This window comes from Brassica napus, chromosome C8 (assembly GCF_020379485.1).
Source record: "Brassica napus cultivar Da-Ae chromosome C8, Da-Ae, whole genome shotgun sequence".
NCBI lineage: Eukaryota > Viridiplantae > Streptophyta > Magnoliopsida > Brassicales > Brassicaceae > Brassica > Brassica napus.
The window spans coordinates 32,154,461-32,175,971 of NC_063451.1; the positions used below are offsets into that span (position 1 = coordinate 32,154,461).

The 21,511-nt window shown below is 30.4% G+C and overlaps 3 protein-coding genes across 3 annotated transcripts; 2 read left to right on the plus strand and 1 right to left on the minus strand.

Annotated features, from left to right (window-relative positions):
• Positions 1-4,526: 4,526 nt before the first annotated feature.
• LOC106442668 (luc7-like protein 3) lies at positions 4,527-6,782 on the plus strand. Its single transcript, XM_048764509.1, has 6 exons — positions 4,527-5,144; positions 5,386-5,437; positions 5,987-6,070; positions 6,155-6,219; positions 6,320-6,487; positions 6,600-6,782. The coding sequence occupies exons 1-6, from the start codon at positions 4,611-4,613 to the stop codon at positions 6,648-6,650; spliced, it is 954 nt and encodes a 317-aa protein (XP_048620466.1). The 5' UTR covers positions 4,527-4,610; the 3' UTR covers positions 6,651-6,782.
• Positions 6,783-7,884: 1,102 nt separating this feature from the next.
• BNACNNG12070D lies at positions 7,885-9,020 on the plus strand. Its single transcript, XM_013882278.3, has 3 exons — positions 7,885-8,056; positions 8,270-8,358; positions 8,695-9,020. The coding sequence occupies exons 1-3, from the start codon at positions 8,030-8,032 to the stop codon at positions 8,843-8,845; spliced, it is 267 nt and encodes an 88-aa protein (XP_013737732.1). The 5' UTR covers positions 7,885-8,029; the 3' UTR covers positions 8,846-9,020.
• Positions 9,021-9,265: 245 nt separating this feature from the next.
• On the minus strand, positions 9,266-12,009 carry LOC106440578 (anaphase-promoting complex subunit 8). Its single transcript, XM_013882275.3, is given in 7 exon segments — positions 9,266-9,507; positions 9,602-10,226; positions 10,228-10,474; positions 10,477-10,680; positions 10,683-10,848; positions 11,170-11,482; positions 11,808-12,009. Coding segments are annotated over 7 exon segments (1,731 nt in total). The 5' UTR covers positions 11,894-12,009; the 3' UTR covers positions 9,266-9,417.
• Between the last annotated feature and the right edge of the window lie 9,502 nt (positions 12,010-21,511).

The following is a 21,511-nucleotide window of genomic DNA, read 5'->3' on the forward strand; positions in this document are numbered from 1 at the left end:
GGTAATCTTACATATGTTTAATGTAGTTTTCCATTTTTTATGTTGTATGTTTAAATATTATTTTTTCAAATTAAAAATGTAAAATGGCAATCTTACATATGTTTAATGTAGTATTTCCATTTTTATGTTGTATGTTTACATATATTTATTATTTTCGAAATTATATATAATGTTTTTTTTTATAAAACGGTAATGTTACATTATGGAGATAAGCCGTCTTTTTTTTAAGTGAAAAATGGTAATTTTACATATGTTTAATGTAATTTTTCCATTTTTTATGCTGTATGTTTACATATTATTTATAATTTTCGAAAATTAGTAATATTAAAATGTAAAATTATATTTTATGTCACGTGTCATCTTTCGGGAGAAATTTTTTTTGCTGATCTAGACGCTCTATGGAGCCTCAAAAGGTCCCTTTTATTAGTATATTTTAAGATATAATTTTAAATCTTAATGTAATTTTCTATTTTTAAATTGCGTATTTACTTATATTAATATTTACTTATTATTTACTTTTCTTTATATTGTGTATTTCTATTTATTATATTTTCTATTTACTAATAATTTTATATTTTAAGATAGATTTACATTTTAAGATAGATGTATAAATACTAACGTACTTTTTCCATTTTTTTAAATTGTGTATTTCTTTTTCTTATACTTTCTACTTGCGTAATATCTATATTTTACATTTTAAGATAGATGTTTAAATATTAATATATTTTTTCCATTGTTTTTAAGTTGTGTATTTCTTTTTCTTATACTTTCTATTTACTTAATATCTATATTTTACATTTTAAGATAGATGTTTAATATTTAATGTACTCTTTCCATATTTTAAAATTGTGCATTTACTTATTATTGTATATATAATTATTATATTTATATATTTATAATATTTACTTATTATTTATTTATATTTTAAGATAGATGTTTAAATCTTAATGTTTTTTTTCCATTTTTAATGTAAAACGGCAATGTTTAATAGAAGAACTTGGACAAATAGTCAAATAGTTATATTTATGTTTTTTTTCTTTTTTTATAAAATGGTAATGTTACATTATGGAGATAAGCCGTTTTTTTAGTGAAATATGGTAATCTTACATATGTTTAATGTAGTTTTTCCATTTTTTTATGTTGTATGTTTACATATTATTGTTATTTTTAAATGTAAAATGGTAATCTTACATATGTTTAACGTAGTATTTCTATTTTTTATATTGTATGTTTACATATTATTTATTATTTTCGAAATTATATATAATGTTTTTTTTTACAAAATAGTAATGTTACATTATGGAGATAAGCCGTCTTTTTTTAGTGAAAAATGGTAATCTTACATATGTTTAATGTAGTTTTCCATTTTTTATGTTGTATGTTTAAATATTATTTTTTCAAATTAAAAATGTAAAATGGCAATCTTACATATGTTTAATGTAGTATTTCCATTTTTTATGTTGTATGTTTACATATATTTATTATTTTCGAAATTATATATAATGTTTTTTTTTATAAAACGGTAATGTTACATTATGGAGATAAGCCGTCTTTTTTTTAAGTGAAAAATGGTAATTTTACATATGTTTAATGTAATTTTTCCATTTTTTATGCTGTATGTTTACATATTATTTATAATTTTCGAAAATTAGTAATATTAAAATGTAAAATTATATTTTATGTCACGTGTCATCTTTCGGGAGAAGTTTTTTTTGCTGATCTAGACGCTCTATGGAGCCTCAAAAGGTCCCTTTTATTAGTATATTTTAAGATATAATTTTAAATCTTAATGTAATTTTCTATTTTTAAATTGCGTATTTACTTATATTAATATTTACTTATTATTACTTTTCTTTATATTGTGTATTTCTATTTATTATATTTTCTATTTACTAATAATTTTATATTTTAAGATAGATTTACATTTTAAGATAGATGTATAAATACTAACGTACTTTTTCCATTTTTTTAAATTGTGTATTTCTTTTTCTTATACTTTCTACTTGCGTAATATCTATATTTTACATTTTAAGATAGATGTTTAAATATTAATATATTTTTTCCATTGTTTTTAAGTTGTGTATTTCTTTTTCTTATACTTTCTATTTACTTAATATCTATATTTTACATTTTAAGATAGATGTTTAATATTTAATGTACTCTTTCCATATTTTAAAAATTGTGCATTTACTTATTATTGTATATATAATTATTATATTTATATATTTATAATATTTACTTATTATTTATTTATATTTTAAGATAGATGTTTAAATCTTAATGTTTTTTTTCCATTTTTAATGTAAAACGGCAATGTTTAATAGAAGAACTTGGACAAATAGTCAAATAGTTATATTTATGTTTTTTTTCTTTTTTATAAAATGGTAATGTTACATTATGGAGATAAGCCGTTTTTTTAGTGAAATATGGTAATCTTACATATGTTTAATGTAGTTTTTCCATTTTTTTATGTTGTATGTTTACATATTATTGTTATTTTTAAATGTAAAATGGTAATCTTACATATGTTTAACGTAGTATTTCTATTTTTTATATTGTATGTTTACATATTATTTATTATTTTCGAAATTATATATAATGTTTTTTTTTACAAAATAGTAATGTTACATTATGGAGATAAGCCGTCTTTTTTTAGTGAAAAATGGTAATCTTACATATGTTTAATGTAGTTTTCCATTTTTTATGTTGTATGTTTAAATATTATTTTTTCAAATTAAAAATGTAAAATGGCAATCTTACATATGTTTAATGTAGTATTTCCATTTTTTATGTTGTATGTTTACATATATTTATTATTTTCGAAATTATATATAATGTTTTTTTTATAAAACGGTAATGTTACATTATGGAGATAAGCCGTCTTTTTTTAAGTGAAAAATGGTAATTTTACATATGTTTAATGTAATTTTCCATTTTTTATGCTGTATGTTTACATATTATTTATAATTTTCGAAAATTAGTAATATTAAAATGTAAAATTATATTTATGTCACGTGTCATCTTTCGGGAGAAATTTTTTTGCTGATCTAGACGCTCTATGGAGCCTCAAAAGGTCCCTTTTATTAGTATATTTTAAGATATAATTTTAAATCTTAATGTAATTTTCTATTTTTAAATTGCGTATTTACTTATATTAATATTTACTTATTATTTACTTTTCTTTATATTGTGTATTTCTATTTATTATATTTTCTATTTACTAATAATTTTATATTTTAAGATAGATTTACATTTTAAGATAGATGTATAAATACTAACGTACTTTTTCCATTTTTTAAATTGTGTATTTCTTTTTCTTATACTTTCTACTTGCGTAATATCTATATTTTACATTTTAAGATAGATGTTTAAATATTAATATATTTTTTCCATTGTTTTTAAGTTGTGTATTTCTTTTTCTTATACTTTCTATTTACTTAATATCTATATTTTACATTTTAAGATAGATGTTTAATATTTAATGTACTCTTTCCATATTTTAAAAATTGTGCATTTACTTATTATTGTATATATAATTATTATTTTATTTATATTTATAATATTTACTTATTATTTATTTATATTTTAAGATAGATGTTTAAATCTTAATGTTTTTTTTCCATTTTTAATGTAAAACGGCAATGTTTAATAGAAGAACTTGGACAAATAGTCAAATAGTTATATTTATGTTTTTTCTTTTTTTATAAAATGGTAATGTTACATTATGGAGATAAGCCGTTTTTTTAGTGAAATATGGTAATCTTACATATGTTTAATGTAGTTTTTCCATTTTTTTATGTTGTATGTTTACATATTATTGTTATTTTTAAATGTAAAATGGTAATCTTACATATGTTTAACGTAGTATTTCTATTTTTTATATTGTATGTTTACATATTATTTATTATTTTCGAAATTATATATAATGTTTTTTTTACAAAATAGTAATGTTACATTATGGAGATAAGCCGTCTTTTTTTAGTGAAAAATGGTAATCTTACATATGTTTAATGTAGTTTTCCATTTTTTATGTTGTATGTTTAAATATTATTTTTTCAAATTAAAAATGTAAAATGGCAATCTTACATATGTTTAATGTAGTATTTCCATTTTTTATGTTGTATGTTTACATATATTTATTATTTTCGAATTATATATAATGTTTTTTTTTTATAAAACGGTAATGTTACATTATGGAGATAAGCCGTCTTTTTTTTAAGTGAAAAATGGTAATTTTACATATGTTTAATGTAATTTTTCCATTTTTTATGCTGTATGTTTACATATTATTTATAATTTTCGAAAATTAGTAATATTAAAATGTAAAACTATATTTTATGCCACGTGTCATCTTTCGGGAGAAGTTTTTTTTGTTGATGTGGACGCTCTATGGAACCTCAAAATGTCACTTTTATTAGTATAGATCGAACTTTTGAGAGTAATTAATTTATCTAAGAAGCTTTGTTTAACCAAAAAATAACAACGTAACAAACGGATAGTTAAAAGTAAAAGTCACCTTTTTTTTGAGCAACAAAGCGGCACAATCGGAAAGGGAGAAGGAAAAAAAAATAACACTGTCGAGAATACAATCGAAGGGAGGCGGTTAGGTTATGGAAGAGGAGAAAGCGGCGGCGTACTACGACGAGCTCACGCGCAAAGGCGAAGGAGCAGCTCGTTTCAAGCAAGGCCTCGGCTTCTCCGCCGGGAACGACGCGGTTCCGGAGAGAAGCTCAGCGATCGCATCCTCCTCTTCTTTTCTCAACCAGTTCGTCAAAGCTTCTTCCAACCCTAAACTCACCGAGGACGATTCCGATATCCGATCAATCAAAGATAAGTTGAAGAAGAAGAATAAACCTGAAGATCAGCATCACTCTAGGGTTTCCGAGAAGAGCTACAGAGAATCGAGCGATCGGCGTCGTTATCGGAGTAGAGAGAGGGATGAGAGAGATAGAAGGAGAAGCAGGAGTGCAGATAGGCGTAGGGGGTATGGGGACAGAGAGAGACGGAGGCGGAGGAGCCGGAGTAGGAGTTCGTCGCCGAGGATGGAACGAAGGAGGAGCGAAGATGATAGAAGAGGAAGGAGGAGAGAAGATGCCAAGGAGAAGATTGATTACTCGCGCTTAATCAAAGGCTACGATGATATGGTATACTCTCTCTCATTCAGCTTCCTCATTAGAATTGAGTTTGGAGTTGTGACATTTGCAGTGCCTTTTATGTTTTAAGATAAACCCATGAACTCCTATTCGCTACAACTAGTCTTCTGGAGTTCCTTTATCTGTTTGTAGATTTGGATTCTGTATTGTTCTTGTCGGTTGCTTTGCGTGTGATAGTCACTGACATTGATTTTGATTTACTAAGGGTTTGTTGTGTTGTTTTCTTGATTAGTCAGCTTCTGAAAAAGTGAAGGCCAAGATGAAGCTCCAGCTTGATGAAACTGGTAAGTTACTCGGTCCCATTAGATAGATTGCAATGATTCTGCTCTCCATGCTTCTAGCACCTCCCATCTGATCCCCCAGACAACATCTTTTAAGTGGCATCTATCTTTGGAATGTTACTGTTAAATGGTGGGATGTGTTTTGGCACGTAACGTCTTGCCCTTGATTATGCGGATAAGGTTTCTCATTACTCTAGTGTAAGACTATTGTTATTAGCCTAGATGTTTTGTAGCCTTAAAGTTGGTTTGTTTCTCATGTATTTAAATGGAGGTAGGACACTGCTTTCGGGTATTATCGACTTGTCTACGGTTCTGGTTAGGATATAAGGAGGATTGGGACAAACCCTTTCCTGGAGATAGATCGTCTATATGTTGATTTATTTACTAGTATATAAAGAGGAACTTCATGGCGACTGATAAAAGAACAAGAAAAGAAATACTCTGTCCTTAAAGTGTGATTCCTCGCATTCCTGACCTTGTGAAAACGTTTATATCAGCTCATGTTTATTTCCTCTCTTGAAGTTGAAACTAATTTTCTTGCTTGAATTGCAGCTCAGAAAGATACCAGTAAGGGTGCAGGATGGGAACGATTTGATTTTGACAAAGATGCTCCACTTGATGATGAGGAAGTAGAAGGTCAGTTATCTTGTGAATTTCTATTTTTACTCCTTGATTCGCTGTACAAATAGACATAAAAAAAATCTTCATATGATTATGCAGGTACGGATGATGACGCTGCCTTAGTGAAACGCATGGGACAGAGCTTTAGGTTTAACGCCATCGAGGTGTGATGAGTCATTATCTTTCATCGTCACTCGTTATTAATCATCATTCAACAACAATCACACCTTCAGACAAATTATATGGTTTATAATCAATTTGCAGTCGAGAAGGGAAGAGCAACTTAAAGATGCCCACGATGAAGCCATGTTTGGAGCACCCACAGGCCAAACTCTTATTGGTAACAACGAGGATGATGTTACAGAGACAACTAATGTGGAGGACATTGAAGGAGAAAACAACAGTGGCGCCGTAAGTCTTGTTAGCGAAAAGGTAAAAGCTCTCTGTTTTCATTCTTTTGCTCCTAAACCAATCGATCCTTGGAGCTCCACTTGCAGTACGTGCATAAACTTGTAAACATCTCATATTTTTGGGGTGCTTATAGGTACTTGCAAAACAGCAAGGATCTTGGCGTGACCGAGCTCGCAAGTCATGAATCCCAGTGAAAGTCAAGAAACACTTTAGTAGTTTATAGATGAGTTGGTCCTCTGTATTGTTGAATTTCTCTTATTTAATAGAAATTTTGTTGATGTGATTAAAGAGGATTTTATTTGAAACTTCGAAACTACTTCCTATCTTTTTATTTTGTGCTTTATATGATAAAAGTGGGAAAGTATAATATGAAAATGTAAATGGTCTAATTTTCTAGCATTATTTATGAGAGACATTACACTATTTTTTTTTAACGCTGATCATACGAAGATCTATGTCTAATTGCATATTTAAGTGTATCATCTGAACACAGATTTGAATTTGGGTAAAAAATAATGCATGTCTAACTGCACCATCTGAACACATATTTGAATGTTCGGTGCAAAATAAAGTAATAGTTATTGACATTTATGATTGGCCGCACAAACTTCTCTTTATATCATTAAGAAATACTCCCTCCGGATTTGAATATATGATGTTTAAGGTTGTGCACACATATTAAGAGAAATTAAATACTTACTTATATCAAATACTTTTTGGTTTTACTTTTAGTTAGTTTAAAGATTTATTTGAATCCCAATAAAATTCAACCACTTATATTTTTTACATTTTATTTTAAAAGCAAAATGCATTAATGAAAAGTAGAACATCATACATTTGTATACAAGAAAAAAAAACTAAAACATCATATATTCAAATCCGGAGGGAGTAGCTAAAAATGGACGCACAAATACATCTTTTTTTTTCTTTTTTTTTTGACGCACAAATACATCAATTTTTAACAAATACAAATATATGAAAACAAACATGATCAACTGATATTAGAGTAGTCATAAAATAAAAAAAGTAAACATCATATATAGCAAGAAACTTCAAAATTTGAGTGTAAAATAAAATGATTTCCCATTATCTGATACAATCAAATAAACAGAATTTTCAGGGATTGAGAAAATCGTACACAAGCATAATTGCCAACAATAACTCGCAAAAATGTTTTCAGTAAAAAAAAAAGGTTATAAAATAAGCAGAAGATAAGAGAATCTTACAACTTGCCCATTTGGCATTTGCTGCAACTTGTTGCCAGCATTATAGGAGCCCGTCAAGAAACCGTACCTCGAGACACTAAAAGGACAGATGTCAATAATTCATTGGATTCAAGCTGGACGCCACGCTGCCAATTAGAAAATAGTGTCGAATTTACAGGAAAAAAACAAATTAATACAACACTCACCCGAAAGAAACGTAAAAAAAAAAAAAACAACTAATAAAGTCAAATAAAAGCCCTTGTGGGGTCTCGTCTCAACTCAACATTCATTCTCAGAGAAGCCGTCTTCCTCTTGTAATCTCTCTCTCTCGATCGGACATCTTCTTATCTGCGATTCAATGTCGAGCCGTTGGTTGAGACCCGAGGTACGCTTATCGATCTTTCATAATCTTTGTTTTTTTTATTTTAATGAATGCTAGGAGTTCATCCATTGATTCTCTCCCTCCTTTGACTGCCGTGTTTTCCATTCTTATTTCCAAGTGTAATATAGGCGTAGATCTGGATGATTAAGAGTATTTCTTCTAAGATCTGATCGGCTCAGGTTGAAAACGTGTTTGTTGTTTCCCCTACCTATTCAGGTGTATCCGTTGTTCGCGGCCACGGGAGTTGCGGTCGGTATCTGCGCGTTTTCTTTGATCAGAAACATCACCGGCAATCCTGAAGTCAGGTTTGTCTTGTCTCTTCCTTTTCTGTCCTAGGTCCGACCAACATATTTGTCTCTCCCTCTTCTTGTGTGTATCCGCATAAAGATATCGTGCCAGAATAAAAACTCAGCCCAAGTTCTATAAAATAGGAGAAATCATTTCTTCATTCAAATGTTGGTTCGTCTTATTATATGATACATGGAGGAGTTTGCTAAAACTTTTGATTTGGGAACCAGTCCTTTAATCCGGTGTTATATATTATATTATGATAGAGAAGAGAACAAACTAGAAAAATTCAAAGCAGAGATGTTGTATTGGTGTTCTAAAGTTGTCTTCTTTCTTGTGAATTTCACAACCAGATGTACAAAGGAGAATAGGGCTGCTGGGGTATTGGATAACCATGCAGAGGGAGAGAAGTACAAGGAGAACTTCCTGAGGAAGTACGTTCGCAACAAGCACCCTGAGATCATGCCTGGCATCAACAAATTCTTCACTGATCCTAAATACTGAACGACCCCCCCCTGCACTGTTTTGCTGTTATATTGTTTCTCGATTTGAATCTCTCTTCCCTATGATATAAACCCTCATTTGTCAATTTCACATTGTGATGCATCCTCTAGCTGATGTGACTTCTTATGCTACTGGTGTCACTTTTTAAGCAGATAATAAGAAAACTACTTATGAAGTTCCTGTTTGGAAACACAATTGCAATATTTATTGACCGAATCTCCACTTTTCACAATATTGACAACTGAAACTTTTTCATGATTTTCACATTATTTGGAGACGAACGAGGACTCTTTCTCACTCCTAGCTTCTTGTATGTCATGGACACTATTTGAATGTCCAAATGCACATAGAGCAGAGAGAGGTCAAATTGTTGATAAAGAAAATAAGAATAGGCTGGGTATCGAATCTCTAAACCAAGGGTCACGGAACAACCATCTAGAATCTATTATTATCTGGAAATTAGGTTATAAATAACCAGATTCTGCTGTGACAAAAGAGATGCATAGATAACCAATGGTGTACAAAAGATTACAAAATTCTCGAAAAGCTTTTGAGTATTGGTTACAATACAACTAAAGAGGAAAATGCTCCATATCCATCGAAGGAAAACCTGTTTTCTCCATTCTGATCCCTCTCAGTAAGCTCTTTGCCTTCTCCTTCTCCTGAAAAAAACATGAATGCAATCTCGTCACACTATGACAGGATATACCATCCTTGTAAACTAAAGTGTTAACAGTTGAGAGTAAACAAACTTACAGGGCCACTGTAATCGAGAATACGGGTGCAATACACTTCTGCCTCTTCAAACTTCTTGTGAGTTTTGAAATGCGTAGCCAGGAAAACCAAGGCCTCTAACATGTTTGGTCCTTCTAACCCTTCACTATCCATTCTCTCCACATCCTTCTCGAAGTAAACCGCAGCTTCTTCGTCCCGTCCAAGCTTCTGGTGAAGCTTCGCCAGCTGGTTAAGAGCAATTCCTTCCGTGTCAGTACAGCTCACAGCTCTTTTGTAGCACTTGATGGCTTCTTCAAGCATGTAAATCTGCTCGGTTTGGTAGCATTTAGCCATGGCTATCCACAACCGAGAGTCGTTTGGAAGAAAGAATATGGATTTGCGGAAATAGTGAAGCGCGTAGAAAGGCATCCCCATCATCTCATACGCTTGTCCTAACCCATACCAAGCGCGGTAATCACACGGGTTTATATCAACAGCTCGTCGATACGCATCGATGGCGGCAGGAGTGTTCTTCATCTCAACATATTCATGGCCCATAAGAGTCCACGCAGACAAGTACTTCTTGTTCAGCTTCAAAGCTCTTCGGAAGTACATCACTGCTTTCTCATGCTGCCCTTTTAAACTGTAGTAATTGCCGATGATGCAGAGACTCAGGTCTGTACTTATCAGTCAAGAACACCTTGTGAGCAAGGTAACTCAGCGCAGCGCATGCTTCTTTCGCATAGAGAACGTTGGAATACAAGTCCATATCCTCCACACGATAGGGATCGTTTCTCAGAAGGTCTTCAAACATGATCTCAACCTGGTCAAACTCCCTAAGACTGTACTGAGCTTTTGCAGTTTGAGCTTGGATGTAATTGCTAAAACTGAAAATGCCTTGCAGATATTCGTACTGGCCAATGACTCAGTGTGCATTCTGAGTTCTTGATAAGCACTGGCAAGGAAAAACTCCTTCATCCAGTGATTGCTTAGATTAAGGCTATTCAAGATTTCGATGGAAGTACAGAGAGACTGAAGCTCTGACCAGGCATTCCAGTTCCATGGATAGCTGTTCACGGACTCCACGAGGCTGGCACGGGCAAGAGTTTCATTTCCTTTTCTTTAAGAACCACACCGTACAAGTATAGTCCAAAAGAATCAATTTCTCCGGTCCTCTTCAGGGCTGATAGTTCCCTCTCCAAAGATACCAGTTCACGGTTTATAGCATCACTCTTACCCAAGGAGCCTTCAAGTTCTATCATTTCCTCCTCTTTCCGTTTTTCTCCGGCCTTTCATGGAATAAACCATAACAAAGTGAATGCCATGTTCTACAGTACAATTGGTTTTAATGAAGATAGTAGTGAGTAAAATAAATGAAGAAACATTTGCAATTTGAAGTCTTTACACAGGAAGAACAACTTCCAGTTAAGATCTTTACTGAAGCAGTTGGATACCCTAAGACTCTTGTATTCATATGAAAGTTTATAAGCAGCCTTACAAGGTCAAGACCAAAAGAAACTTCACAGAACATTGGAGCCACCTTCTAAAAAAACCACCATTCCATCATTCTATTTTAATATCATAGAGCTAAGTAAGAAGGCATAACATACCAGATAAAGAGAATAGCAGCGCAAGAAAACTGATTTCTTGCTCATTTGATCACGAAGCACATGGGAAGCCCTTCTGTACTCTCGACAATTGAAGTAAGACTTTGCTAAACGGTAAAGATCACCATCAATCACTTCATCTTCTTCCGGGAGAGGAGTAGCTGCTTGAGAGAAGCCAACGGAAGGTTGTGGCGTTGAGATAGATTCGTTAGTGCTAAACCTCCTACGGATGCTAGAGCTTCCTCGCTGGAACCTCGTATTCGAAGGTGTGGAATTAGACGGGTCTTGCTCTATCCCAACAAGCTGCTCTCCTGCCCTTCAATTGCGAAACAAGGCTAGAAGATGTCAAAGGATATTGAAGTGACTAGAATTAACATGCGAGTATAAATAAAATAAAAAATTGAAACTTTAACTCAATTGAAACAAAATTAGAATTTGTCATCAAAAGAAGTCAAACATTCGAAAAGTGTCGAGCTCAAACACACTCCGATTTAGCGACAACAACTAATCAAATTCAGCAATTCTGCAACGTGGGGCATCGGGATCAGATCGTTTACAGCTAGCCCAGATTCCGGTAACGGAAACTGAAGAAATTCAATTTTCGATGGGAGAGAAATAAGATTAGGTTTTAAGGAAGGAACCATTTTGCGGCGGAGTGTAAGCAGCGTTCGCTGAGCTGTCCAATAGCCGCACGGATCTCGTTGCGGCAACTCTCTTTGGAGACCATGGCAGAAGCTGCTCTGTTTAAGTATAAAAGGCGTTGGACAAAATAATATAGATGAAAATTCTGTTATTCGTCGTCGCTGAGATTTCTGAAGATCCAGCTCCAGGTCTGAAGATCTCTCTCCCTCCATCCAATTATTTTGAAATTAGCGAGAAAACACGTGTTTCTTGGGCTTGATCGTGCATTATCAACTTTGGGCTTTAAAATAGGCCCATGCAATAAAAACAGGAAATACATTGTTTTTTTTTTAATTGATTTTTTACATGGTTAAATGTGATTTCAGTGTATATTTAATTTATTTATTTGATTCACAATTCTGTCGTATTGCATTAGCTTTTAGTTTGGTACCACTGCATCAATGGAAATGTGAAAAAAATATATACAAACATACTTCAATTATTTTAAAACCCATGTTGAAACCATATGTTATCCGTCTTATGATTTATAAAAACTAATTCAGATTACTTGTTATTCTGTTATACAAATTTATTCTTCATAATGGATTTTAGTGGATTTATATATATTTATGTGTTGAAAATGTAAACATACTTAAATAATGATACCACTAGGTGATTTTCCCGTGATCATGCACATGTATATATATTTCTAAAGTAAATATACAATAATAATTGATTGCTATTTACTTTTAATTTTAAATTAATTTATTTATAAGTTGTATGCATCATTTATATTAATAATATTATATTACTTTAATTATACATATGATTGTATATATGTTATATATAATCGGTTTGTTGTTTTTACCGTCGATTTAGTTATTATTTGAGTAAATTGGATTGCATCTCTGAATTCAACGTTAATATTTTTTATTCTATATATTAAAATTTTGATTAATTTCTTATTTGCATTTATGTGGTTGTTGTCCTAGATATGTAAGTATATTTTATGAAGATTATGTATAACTTAAGATATATCGTGCTTATAATAAAATAAAAAAAAACTAAAGTGTATGATTCCAAATTACATAAATTAATTTAACGATAATATTCTAAAGTATCATGTATATATAAATTTTACAAAAGAAATAAATTGTAACAGCTGGTTAATATATATATATATATATATATATTTTTTTTTTAATATGTTTTCAATTGTCCTATCATTTTATTTATAAAACAATGACTATTTGTATAAAATTATATATTATTTTCGTAGTTAAATCTATGATTTTAGATACAAGTTGGATTAGTCGAGCCAATCATGTTGTGAGTATATTGAGTTACATATATTATTTCAAATTCAAAATGAAGTATAATTATTTTTATTATAATTAAGTCAAATCAGATCAATTTTATTTATCGTTTAAATGTGCATGTATTTTCATAATATTTATCAGATTGTATGATGATGTTTTTTAAAAGAAATATTAGAAAATGAAGCGATGATCATTATGAAGTTATTTGGAAGGTCACGAACACATATCAATATTTACAATAATTAAAATATTTTATAAATTCTAAATAACTTTATGCCTTTGATTTATTAAATAGAAACAAAAAATTATTTAAATAATCTTAAAAATGAGAATTCATATTTTCTTTGGTATTTTGATTATGGTTCTATTAAGTTTCACAAAATAAAAACATAAAATTTAAAAGCAAATTTAATATTAAGAAAACAAATAACTTTAATAATGATAAATATAATATATCTACTCATTAAACTATTTTGTAACTATTTGATCAAACGATGTTTATTTTTGAAATTTAGTTTTAGTTTTTTTTTAATATCTCTTAAAAATAAGCAGTAAACAAAATTTGATTGTATTTGAAAATAGAATTATATAAATAAAATATAATTTATCGATATATTTTCTATAATTGAAAGATATTATAGTCAACTATATATATGGAAAAAATCAAGACATTTCAATAATACTAATTATAAACTATTTTTAGTCAATTAAACATATATCAGTTTATGTTGTTTAATTATTTTATGTGATCATCTAAGAAAATAGATAGATATATAAAAATATTTCTATTACTTTGAATTTTTTATTGTTTAAAATTATGTTTTAAAAAAATAATATTTCTTTTTTAATATCAAGATTATCTGTGTAAATGTTTTTAATGAAATCACTTTATATACAAATTTATATTTTTCATCTAAGAAAATATAGATATAAATAAATTATTTATTACTTCAAAATTATATTTTATGTATTTAAAATTATATTTTTTATATATTTAAAAATATATTTTAAATGCAATATTACTATTTTGTGAACTTTCCATTTTTTATGAAATCATATTGTATATACATATATTTTTTCGTTTTTAAATTTAAAAAAGAAAATAAAAAAGTAAATAAATAATCGTATTTTAAATATTTTTTAATTCATTAAAGGTATTAGTGTAATCAATAATCGTGAAAGTTAACGTGAGAGCGACACATAGGAAACTGACTTCTCAAATAATATTACAGAGATTATCACATTTTTCAAGTTATTAATTAATTAAGCTCAAAGAAATCCAACTTTAACCAAACAAACTTTTCATATTTGATTATGATGCTTCAATTTTTCATAAGATAATCAATTTGTAACTGATACTAGTTTATTTTAGCAGTAAATTAATTATAAAGAAATTTTGAGATATTTTTATCAAAAATATAAGCAACAACTATTATAATTAAAAGAATAATTTGAAGAAATATATATATGCACAAACAATACACAGACACATAGCATATAGCATATAAATAACAACAAAAAAATTCTTCACTCTATACATCCTCAAGCTATAAAGATCCGATGTTGGGGTTTTTGCAAATATGACTCAAAACTAAAGTTAAACACAAAACTAACCCATATTTTTTTGAAACTTTGACTTGCCTCTTTCACCCCCAAAGTTCAAATTATTTACGAAAATGCCATCACTTTTTTTTTCTTCGAAAATGCATATTAACTCTATTACCCTCATTTCCTCAAGTATTCACAATATTGCTATTGCCATCAATACACCAACCACCATGAACAACCAATTTGAAGCTCTTAGTGCACCTAAAAATCGATTTACACTCTTTCATTCTCAATTCTTATGAACTAAAAACAACATCTCTTTCACTTTCTCTCCATATTCATCCAAAAAATCTAAGATTTTGATTCTAAAATTTTATGGTTCATGGAGCCATTGAAGCTGACGATTCTTTGGTGGTCACTTTTGTTTGAGACTCTGGGTGCTTGGAGAAGACTTATGTGTGATAAACAAGTTATCTCACTGGTTGAAACTATGAAATCAGTTTTTCCCAGAACTATTCGTCCAGACGACTTCAATGTAAGTCGTCTGGCTGTATACGACTTACATGGAAGTCTTCTGGTCAATGCAGAGGTTAGTTTTGCAATTAACTTTTAAATGTGTTTTTATAGACGACTTACATGGAAGTCGTCCATCTTTGTTTGTTAAAAAAAAATACGAAACAACTTCCATGTAAGTCGTCTAGAGAAAACATGTTAGTTTTGCATTTGACCGCATTGTGTCAGAAATATGACTTTTCCTGGAAGACTTAGAAAATTAAAAATTCAATATTTTGTTATACCTAGACGACTTACATGGAAGTCGTCTCAGGTTAGTTTTGCGATTAAAAAATAAAACAAAAAAATTTATTTTTTTCTAGACGACTTACACGGAAGTCGTCTGTCCGACGACTTACATTGAAGTCGTCCATGATTTTATTCCGAGATTCTGGTCAAACCTTGCTTATCTTGGATGACTTCCATGTAAGTCGTCGGATGGACGACTTCCGTGTAAGTCGTCTAGAAAAAAATATTTTTTGTTTTATTTTCAATGGCAAAACTAACATGAGACGACTTCGTATAGGTATAAAAAAATATTGTTTTTTTAATTTCTAATGGAAGACTTACATGTAAGTCATCTAGGAAAAGTCAAATTTCTGTCATAATCCGGTCAAATGCAAACAAAGATGGACGACTTCCATGTAAGTCGTCTATAAAAACACAGATGGACGACTTCCATGAAAGTCGTCTAGGTTAAAAATCAATTGTAAAACTAACCTAAATGGACGACCTCCTAGAAGTCTGCCAGATGACCTCAGTGGAAGTCGTCTGTGTCAATATTTTATAAACTTTCATTTTCTCTAAAACTATAAATAATTTTTAACATTTTCTTGATAATTCATGTCTATTAATCAATATTTTAGCTACTGAATGAAATTTATAATTTAATTCGTGATATTTTTGAGGTTACCAATATTCATGTTTATTAAAGTATCTAGCTGATCCGAGAAGACTTCCGTGGAAGTCTTCTACGCTAGTTTTGAATAACTTGTATTTTTAAGAGTATTAAGTAACTTCAAGATATGTAAATCTCATATTTTCAAAATATATTTTCTCCCTTAGTTTTACTAAATTTGACCAAGTGTTTCAACACAAACTTATAAAAAATCTGATATGCTTTGACTAGTTACTATTGCTTGTTTCCGTCTCTTAAGTATTATTGTTATAAACATTAATGATGATTATTGTTATGAGTTGGAAGAAGAGTTAAAATGATTCTTAAAATGTTGTATCAATATGAAGCTATCAACACTCTTGTTTATTAAGATGAGAAGAAAGTCATTGGAGTTTATTATTGCATATGAGAGATCCAAAGATAAGAAAAAGACTATTGAAGTCTATTATTTCATTGATTTGTAAATGTGTAAACACATTGTTAGCACATGTATTACATCTTGGAAAATATTATTACTGATTTTACAAAAAAATCACAACTAAAAGAGTAGACATGGAAATCACAAAACAGACCACAAACAAAACTATTATAGATCATTCCTCTACAAAGACAAGTTTGGACTCCACTTGATTTGGAAAGACTTCGTCAGAAGACTTCTAGGAAGTCCAGGCGACTTCCCGTCTAGCGCATTATATTTTAGACGCCTAACAGGTAAGTCATCCCAGAAGTCTTCCAGATCTGAAAAATCTGTTTATCAAATCCAGATCTGAAAAACCTGCATATCAAAAACGTTCAAATGTTTAAAAACCAGAGAAAATGAGTGGAAGATTAGGCAAATCTACCTTTATAGAATACAAATAAATACATATCTAAAATTAATAGATCTACCTTTAAATGAGTGGAAGATGAGAATCATCTAATTAAAAACGTGCAAAAAAAGATAGATTATTGAGAAAAACATGAGACAAAACTGAAAAATTCATATAAAATTTGGTGTTTTCAAATCAAAGAGATTAAAGTGGGTTTGGAGAGTTTTAGTTTGGGAAAAAAGTAAGAACTTTATACAACAGAAAGTTACCAAACGAAGAAAATCAGATATAAAAACTTACCAAAACATTCAGATTTGTTATGAAAGGGAGACTTCGTTAGAAGACTTTCAGGAAGTCCAGACGACTTCCTGGAAGTCGTCTAGCGCATTATATTTTAGACGACTAACATGTAAGTCGTCCCAGAAGTCTTCCAGATCTGAAAAACTTGCATATCAAAAATCTAGATCTGAAAAACCTGCATATCCAAAAACGTTCAAATGACTTAAAAACAGAGAAAATGAGTGGAAGATTAGATAAATCTACCTTTATAGAACACACAAAAATACATATCTAAAATTGATAGATATACCTTTAAATGAGTGGAAGATGAGAATCATGTGATGAAAAACCTGCAAAACAAGATAAATTAGTGAGAAAGACATGGGACAAAACTGAAAATTCATATAAAGTTTTGGTGTTTTCAAGTCAAAGAGATTATAGTGGGTTTGGAGAGTTTTAGTTTGGGAAAAAGTAAGAACTTTATACAACAAGAAGTTACCAAATGAAGAAAAATCAGACATAAATACTTACCAAAACGCTCAGATCTGTTATGAAAGGGAGACTTCGTCAGAAGACTTCCAGGAAGTCCAGGAAGTCGTCTAGCGTATTATATTTAGACGACTAACAGGTAAGTCGTCCCAGAATGAGTGGAAAATGAGAATACATATCTAAAATTGATAGATCTACCTTTAAATGAGTGGAAGATGAGAATCATGTGATGAAAAACCTGCAAAAACAAGATAAATTAGTGAGAAGACATGAAACAAAAACAATAAATTGATATAAAAGCTTAGTGTTTATAAGTTCTAAGAGATTAGAGAGAGGTGAAGAGTTTTAGAATGATGAACATTACATTTTTGCTCCAGCCATTTGAGAGAGGGAGAGAGAATGTGTAAATTTTTCTTTATATAGGGAGACAAAAAACCCAATTAGGTTAAATATTTTTGATTCAGACGACTTCCTAGACGACTTACTTGTAAGTCGCCCAAAAGACTGTAATATTTTTAGCGGGAAACTAAAATATAAGACTTCACAGACGACTTACAAGTAAGTCGTCTGTTTTAAATTATTCACGAGACGACTTGCAAGTTAGTCGTCTAGACCCTAAACATAACCCCTAAACTTAATTAACTAACTAAAACTTCATAAAATCAAATTAAACTTCAAAAGTGTTTACTATACACAAAATAAACACTTATAGGTAAAAATTTAATTTTTCAAAAAAACATTCAAGCTTTCCAAAATCTAACCCTAAGAATACATACAATACTACAACACATGTTGTCAAACCCTAAAACCAAAGAATATCATGATTAACTACTTTCCTCATCTATGCTGAAAACTATTCATTTTTATTATATTTTAATTTACATTACTTAAAACTGTTTATAATTACATGATTTTAATTTTTTATTTGTCAAAATAGTTTTTGAAAAATTTATAAATTATTTTTAAGATCAACTACACCAGACGACTTACTTGATTCATCTAATAGAAGTCGTCTAGAAGACTTCTAGCATTTTAGACGACTCAGACGACTTACTGTAGCTATATTCGTAAAAATGACTTCTGTTTTTTGTTTGGTCACAAGGGACTGGCTGTAATTTCACAAAATTTTTAGGTTAATTTTGCATTTGATTCAATTTTGAGTATAGGTTTGTGGTTAAAATCAAGTTGTGAGTCATATTTGGCAAATTCCCCTCTCTTTCAGCTATAAAAAAGAGGTAAAACTGTAATGGAAGAAAAAACTCACATCTCTCTCGAGGAATCACACCTGAGCAGGATCCGGCGCCGGCGACGGCGACGAAGAGAAACGAATCTCAGACTAACGAAAGGTTTAGCTTTTTCTCATGGGTTTTGTTCACTTTCCTAGACTCTCTCATTCACTCTCTGCTTTGTTGTTTGAGCTAATAAAGGTTTAGCATTTTCTCATGGCTTTTTTCACTAGAAGCACTCTCATTCACTATATGCTTTTTTTGTTTGCTTTACATGAATCTATCCGAGTGTTGCTTGTTATTTTCCGTGACTGATTGATTTCTGATGTAAATGTTTCTTTTGAACTGTACTTAGGGTTCTTGGCTCTTGTTTGATGATAGAGAAGCAACCTATCAGTGACAACAACCAACATAATGCAGAAGAAGACACTGAACCGATAGATACTTTCCTCAAGCCTGATGGAATCTCAGCTTCTGTTACGCGCCATGAAGTCTCCAGTGTCCTTAGAGCTACACCTAATCCAGCATGATTTGTTTTGGTACTAGTGCATGATGGTAATTATTATTTTTCAATATGGTAACTAAATTTACTCTGCACCATATCAATCCACGATTCACTCTATATTATTATTTTTTAAATGTTCTTACCATTTATGCACCATGTTACAAAATTTTCTGGATTCGTCCCTAGTTTTTTCGTCTTATCCCATAGTGGAATATGAAGTAATGAATAAAAAATGTTACTCCATTTGTAGAGTAATATTTTTTTCTTTATTACTCTATTTTCCACTCTATTTTGGAGTAAAATATGGAGTGGAATCGAAGATCATCTTAGAAGCCATAGCAGAAGCTCTGTTTAGGAAGTTAAAGGCGTTGGAGAAAAAAAAAGGGAATTAATGAAAATCTATTATTCCTCGTCGCAGAGATCTCCGAAACATCTCTCCCTCCATCCAATCATTTTTAAATTAGGGAGAAAAACACTTGTTTCTTGGGCTAGTTGATTGTGCATTATCAACTTTAAGCTTTAAAACAGGCTTATAAAACAAAAACAGGAAATAATAATTTTTAAATTGTAATTTTTTTACATGATTAAACAGTGATTTCAGTGTTTATTTATTTATTTGATATATCCACAATTCTATCGTATTGCATTATATTTTTGTTTGGTACCATTGCATTCAGTGGCGGAGGTAGAAATGATTTTCAAGAGGGTCAATAATACTACCATAAGCAAATGATCAAACAGAAATGTTTATTGACTAGGTGCATAGAGAGTGTTTAGACTTAGATCATGAGGGTCATAATACCAAATTATCTATGAATTGTGACTTATATAAGCATACAAATTAAATTTGCCAAAAGTCACATGGGTCAATTGACCCCTCTCATGTCAAGCTGGCTCTGCCACTGATTGCATTAATGGAAATGTATAAAAATAGATGTAGAAACCTAAAAAACTTAAATTTAGCTAAAGAACAACAAAGCAAACAATTCATTAGTCAGTCGTTACTCATTTAGAATGATGGTTATACTAATCAGATATAGATCGGAATTTTGTGAAAGTAGCCAAACCCATTACTCCCTTTGTACATAGATGTATGATGTTTAAGATTACTCACACATATTAAAAAACAATAACTATATTTTTTTAATTATTACTTTTTGGTTTTATCAATAATGTTTTCACTATTCATAATTTTACTTTTTTAATTTATGTTTTAGTTTTAAAGACGAACACTTAACTATATACTAAACATTAATCTTTTATACACGAGATGAAAAAGTAGAACAACGTACATTTTTTTTTTGGGGGGGGGGGGGGGGGGGGGGGGGGGGGGGGGGGAGGGGAAATTGCACCGTATGACGTACAAACAAAATTACATTTAACTGACTGGCCAATTATCCTTCTACACCGATATACCTCATGTCTTTTATGTAATAATGTCGTTTCACCCTTGTTTGTAACTTGCTCAACCTGTAAAACAATAATAATTTACACTAATAATTATTTCTTGCAAACTAACTCGTGATTTTTTAATATTCACTCATCTTCTGCAAATATTTTTAATATAAGAAAGGTGAATTTGTTTCTTCTAAGATTTGTGGAATTGTTGATGAAATTTTCTCTGTTGATGGTGAAGGGTTGTGGTGAATAATATAGCTTCGAAAACTCGTGTGGCGAGCGACAAGACTTGTTCAGTGGCGATCACCTCCATCCATACAATCGGCACCATCATCACTATCATTATTTCATCTTCACCACCGTATGTTCTTCTCTTCTATGTATTGTATCAGCAACAACATTTTTCTCTTCGATGTGGTTACATATACTATCTCCACTGATGTCGTCAGATACACTTATATTTTTTCCTTGTGAATGATCCAAAGTTGATCGGAGAAGATGAACAATTTTGTTTATTGTGTTATATTCTATTATATGCATATAGAATAGAAATGAAGAACAATATGTATTATGTTTGTTCTATTCATATTTGTAATGTGATATATTCTGTTAATTTACTATTTTATCATGTTCTTTTCCGTTTGATGATTACTAAAGAGTGTTATATTTTGTTTAGAAATATTGTTTGTAATTTTTTTAGT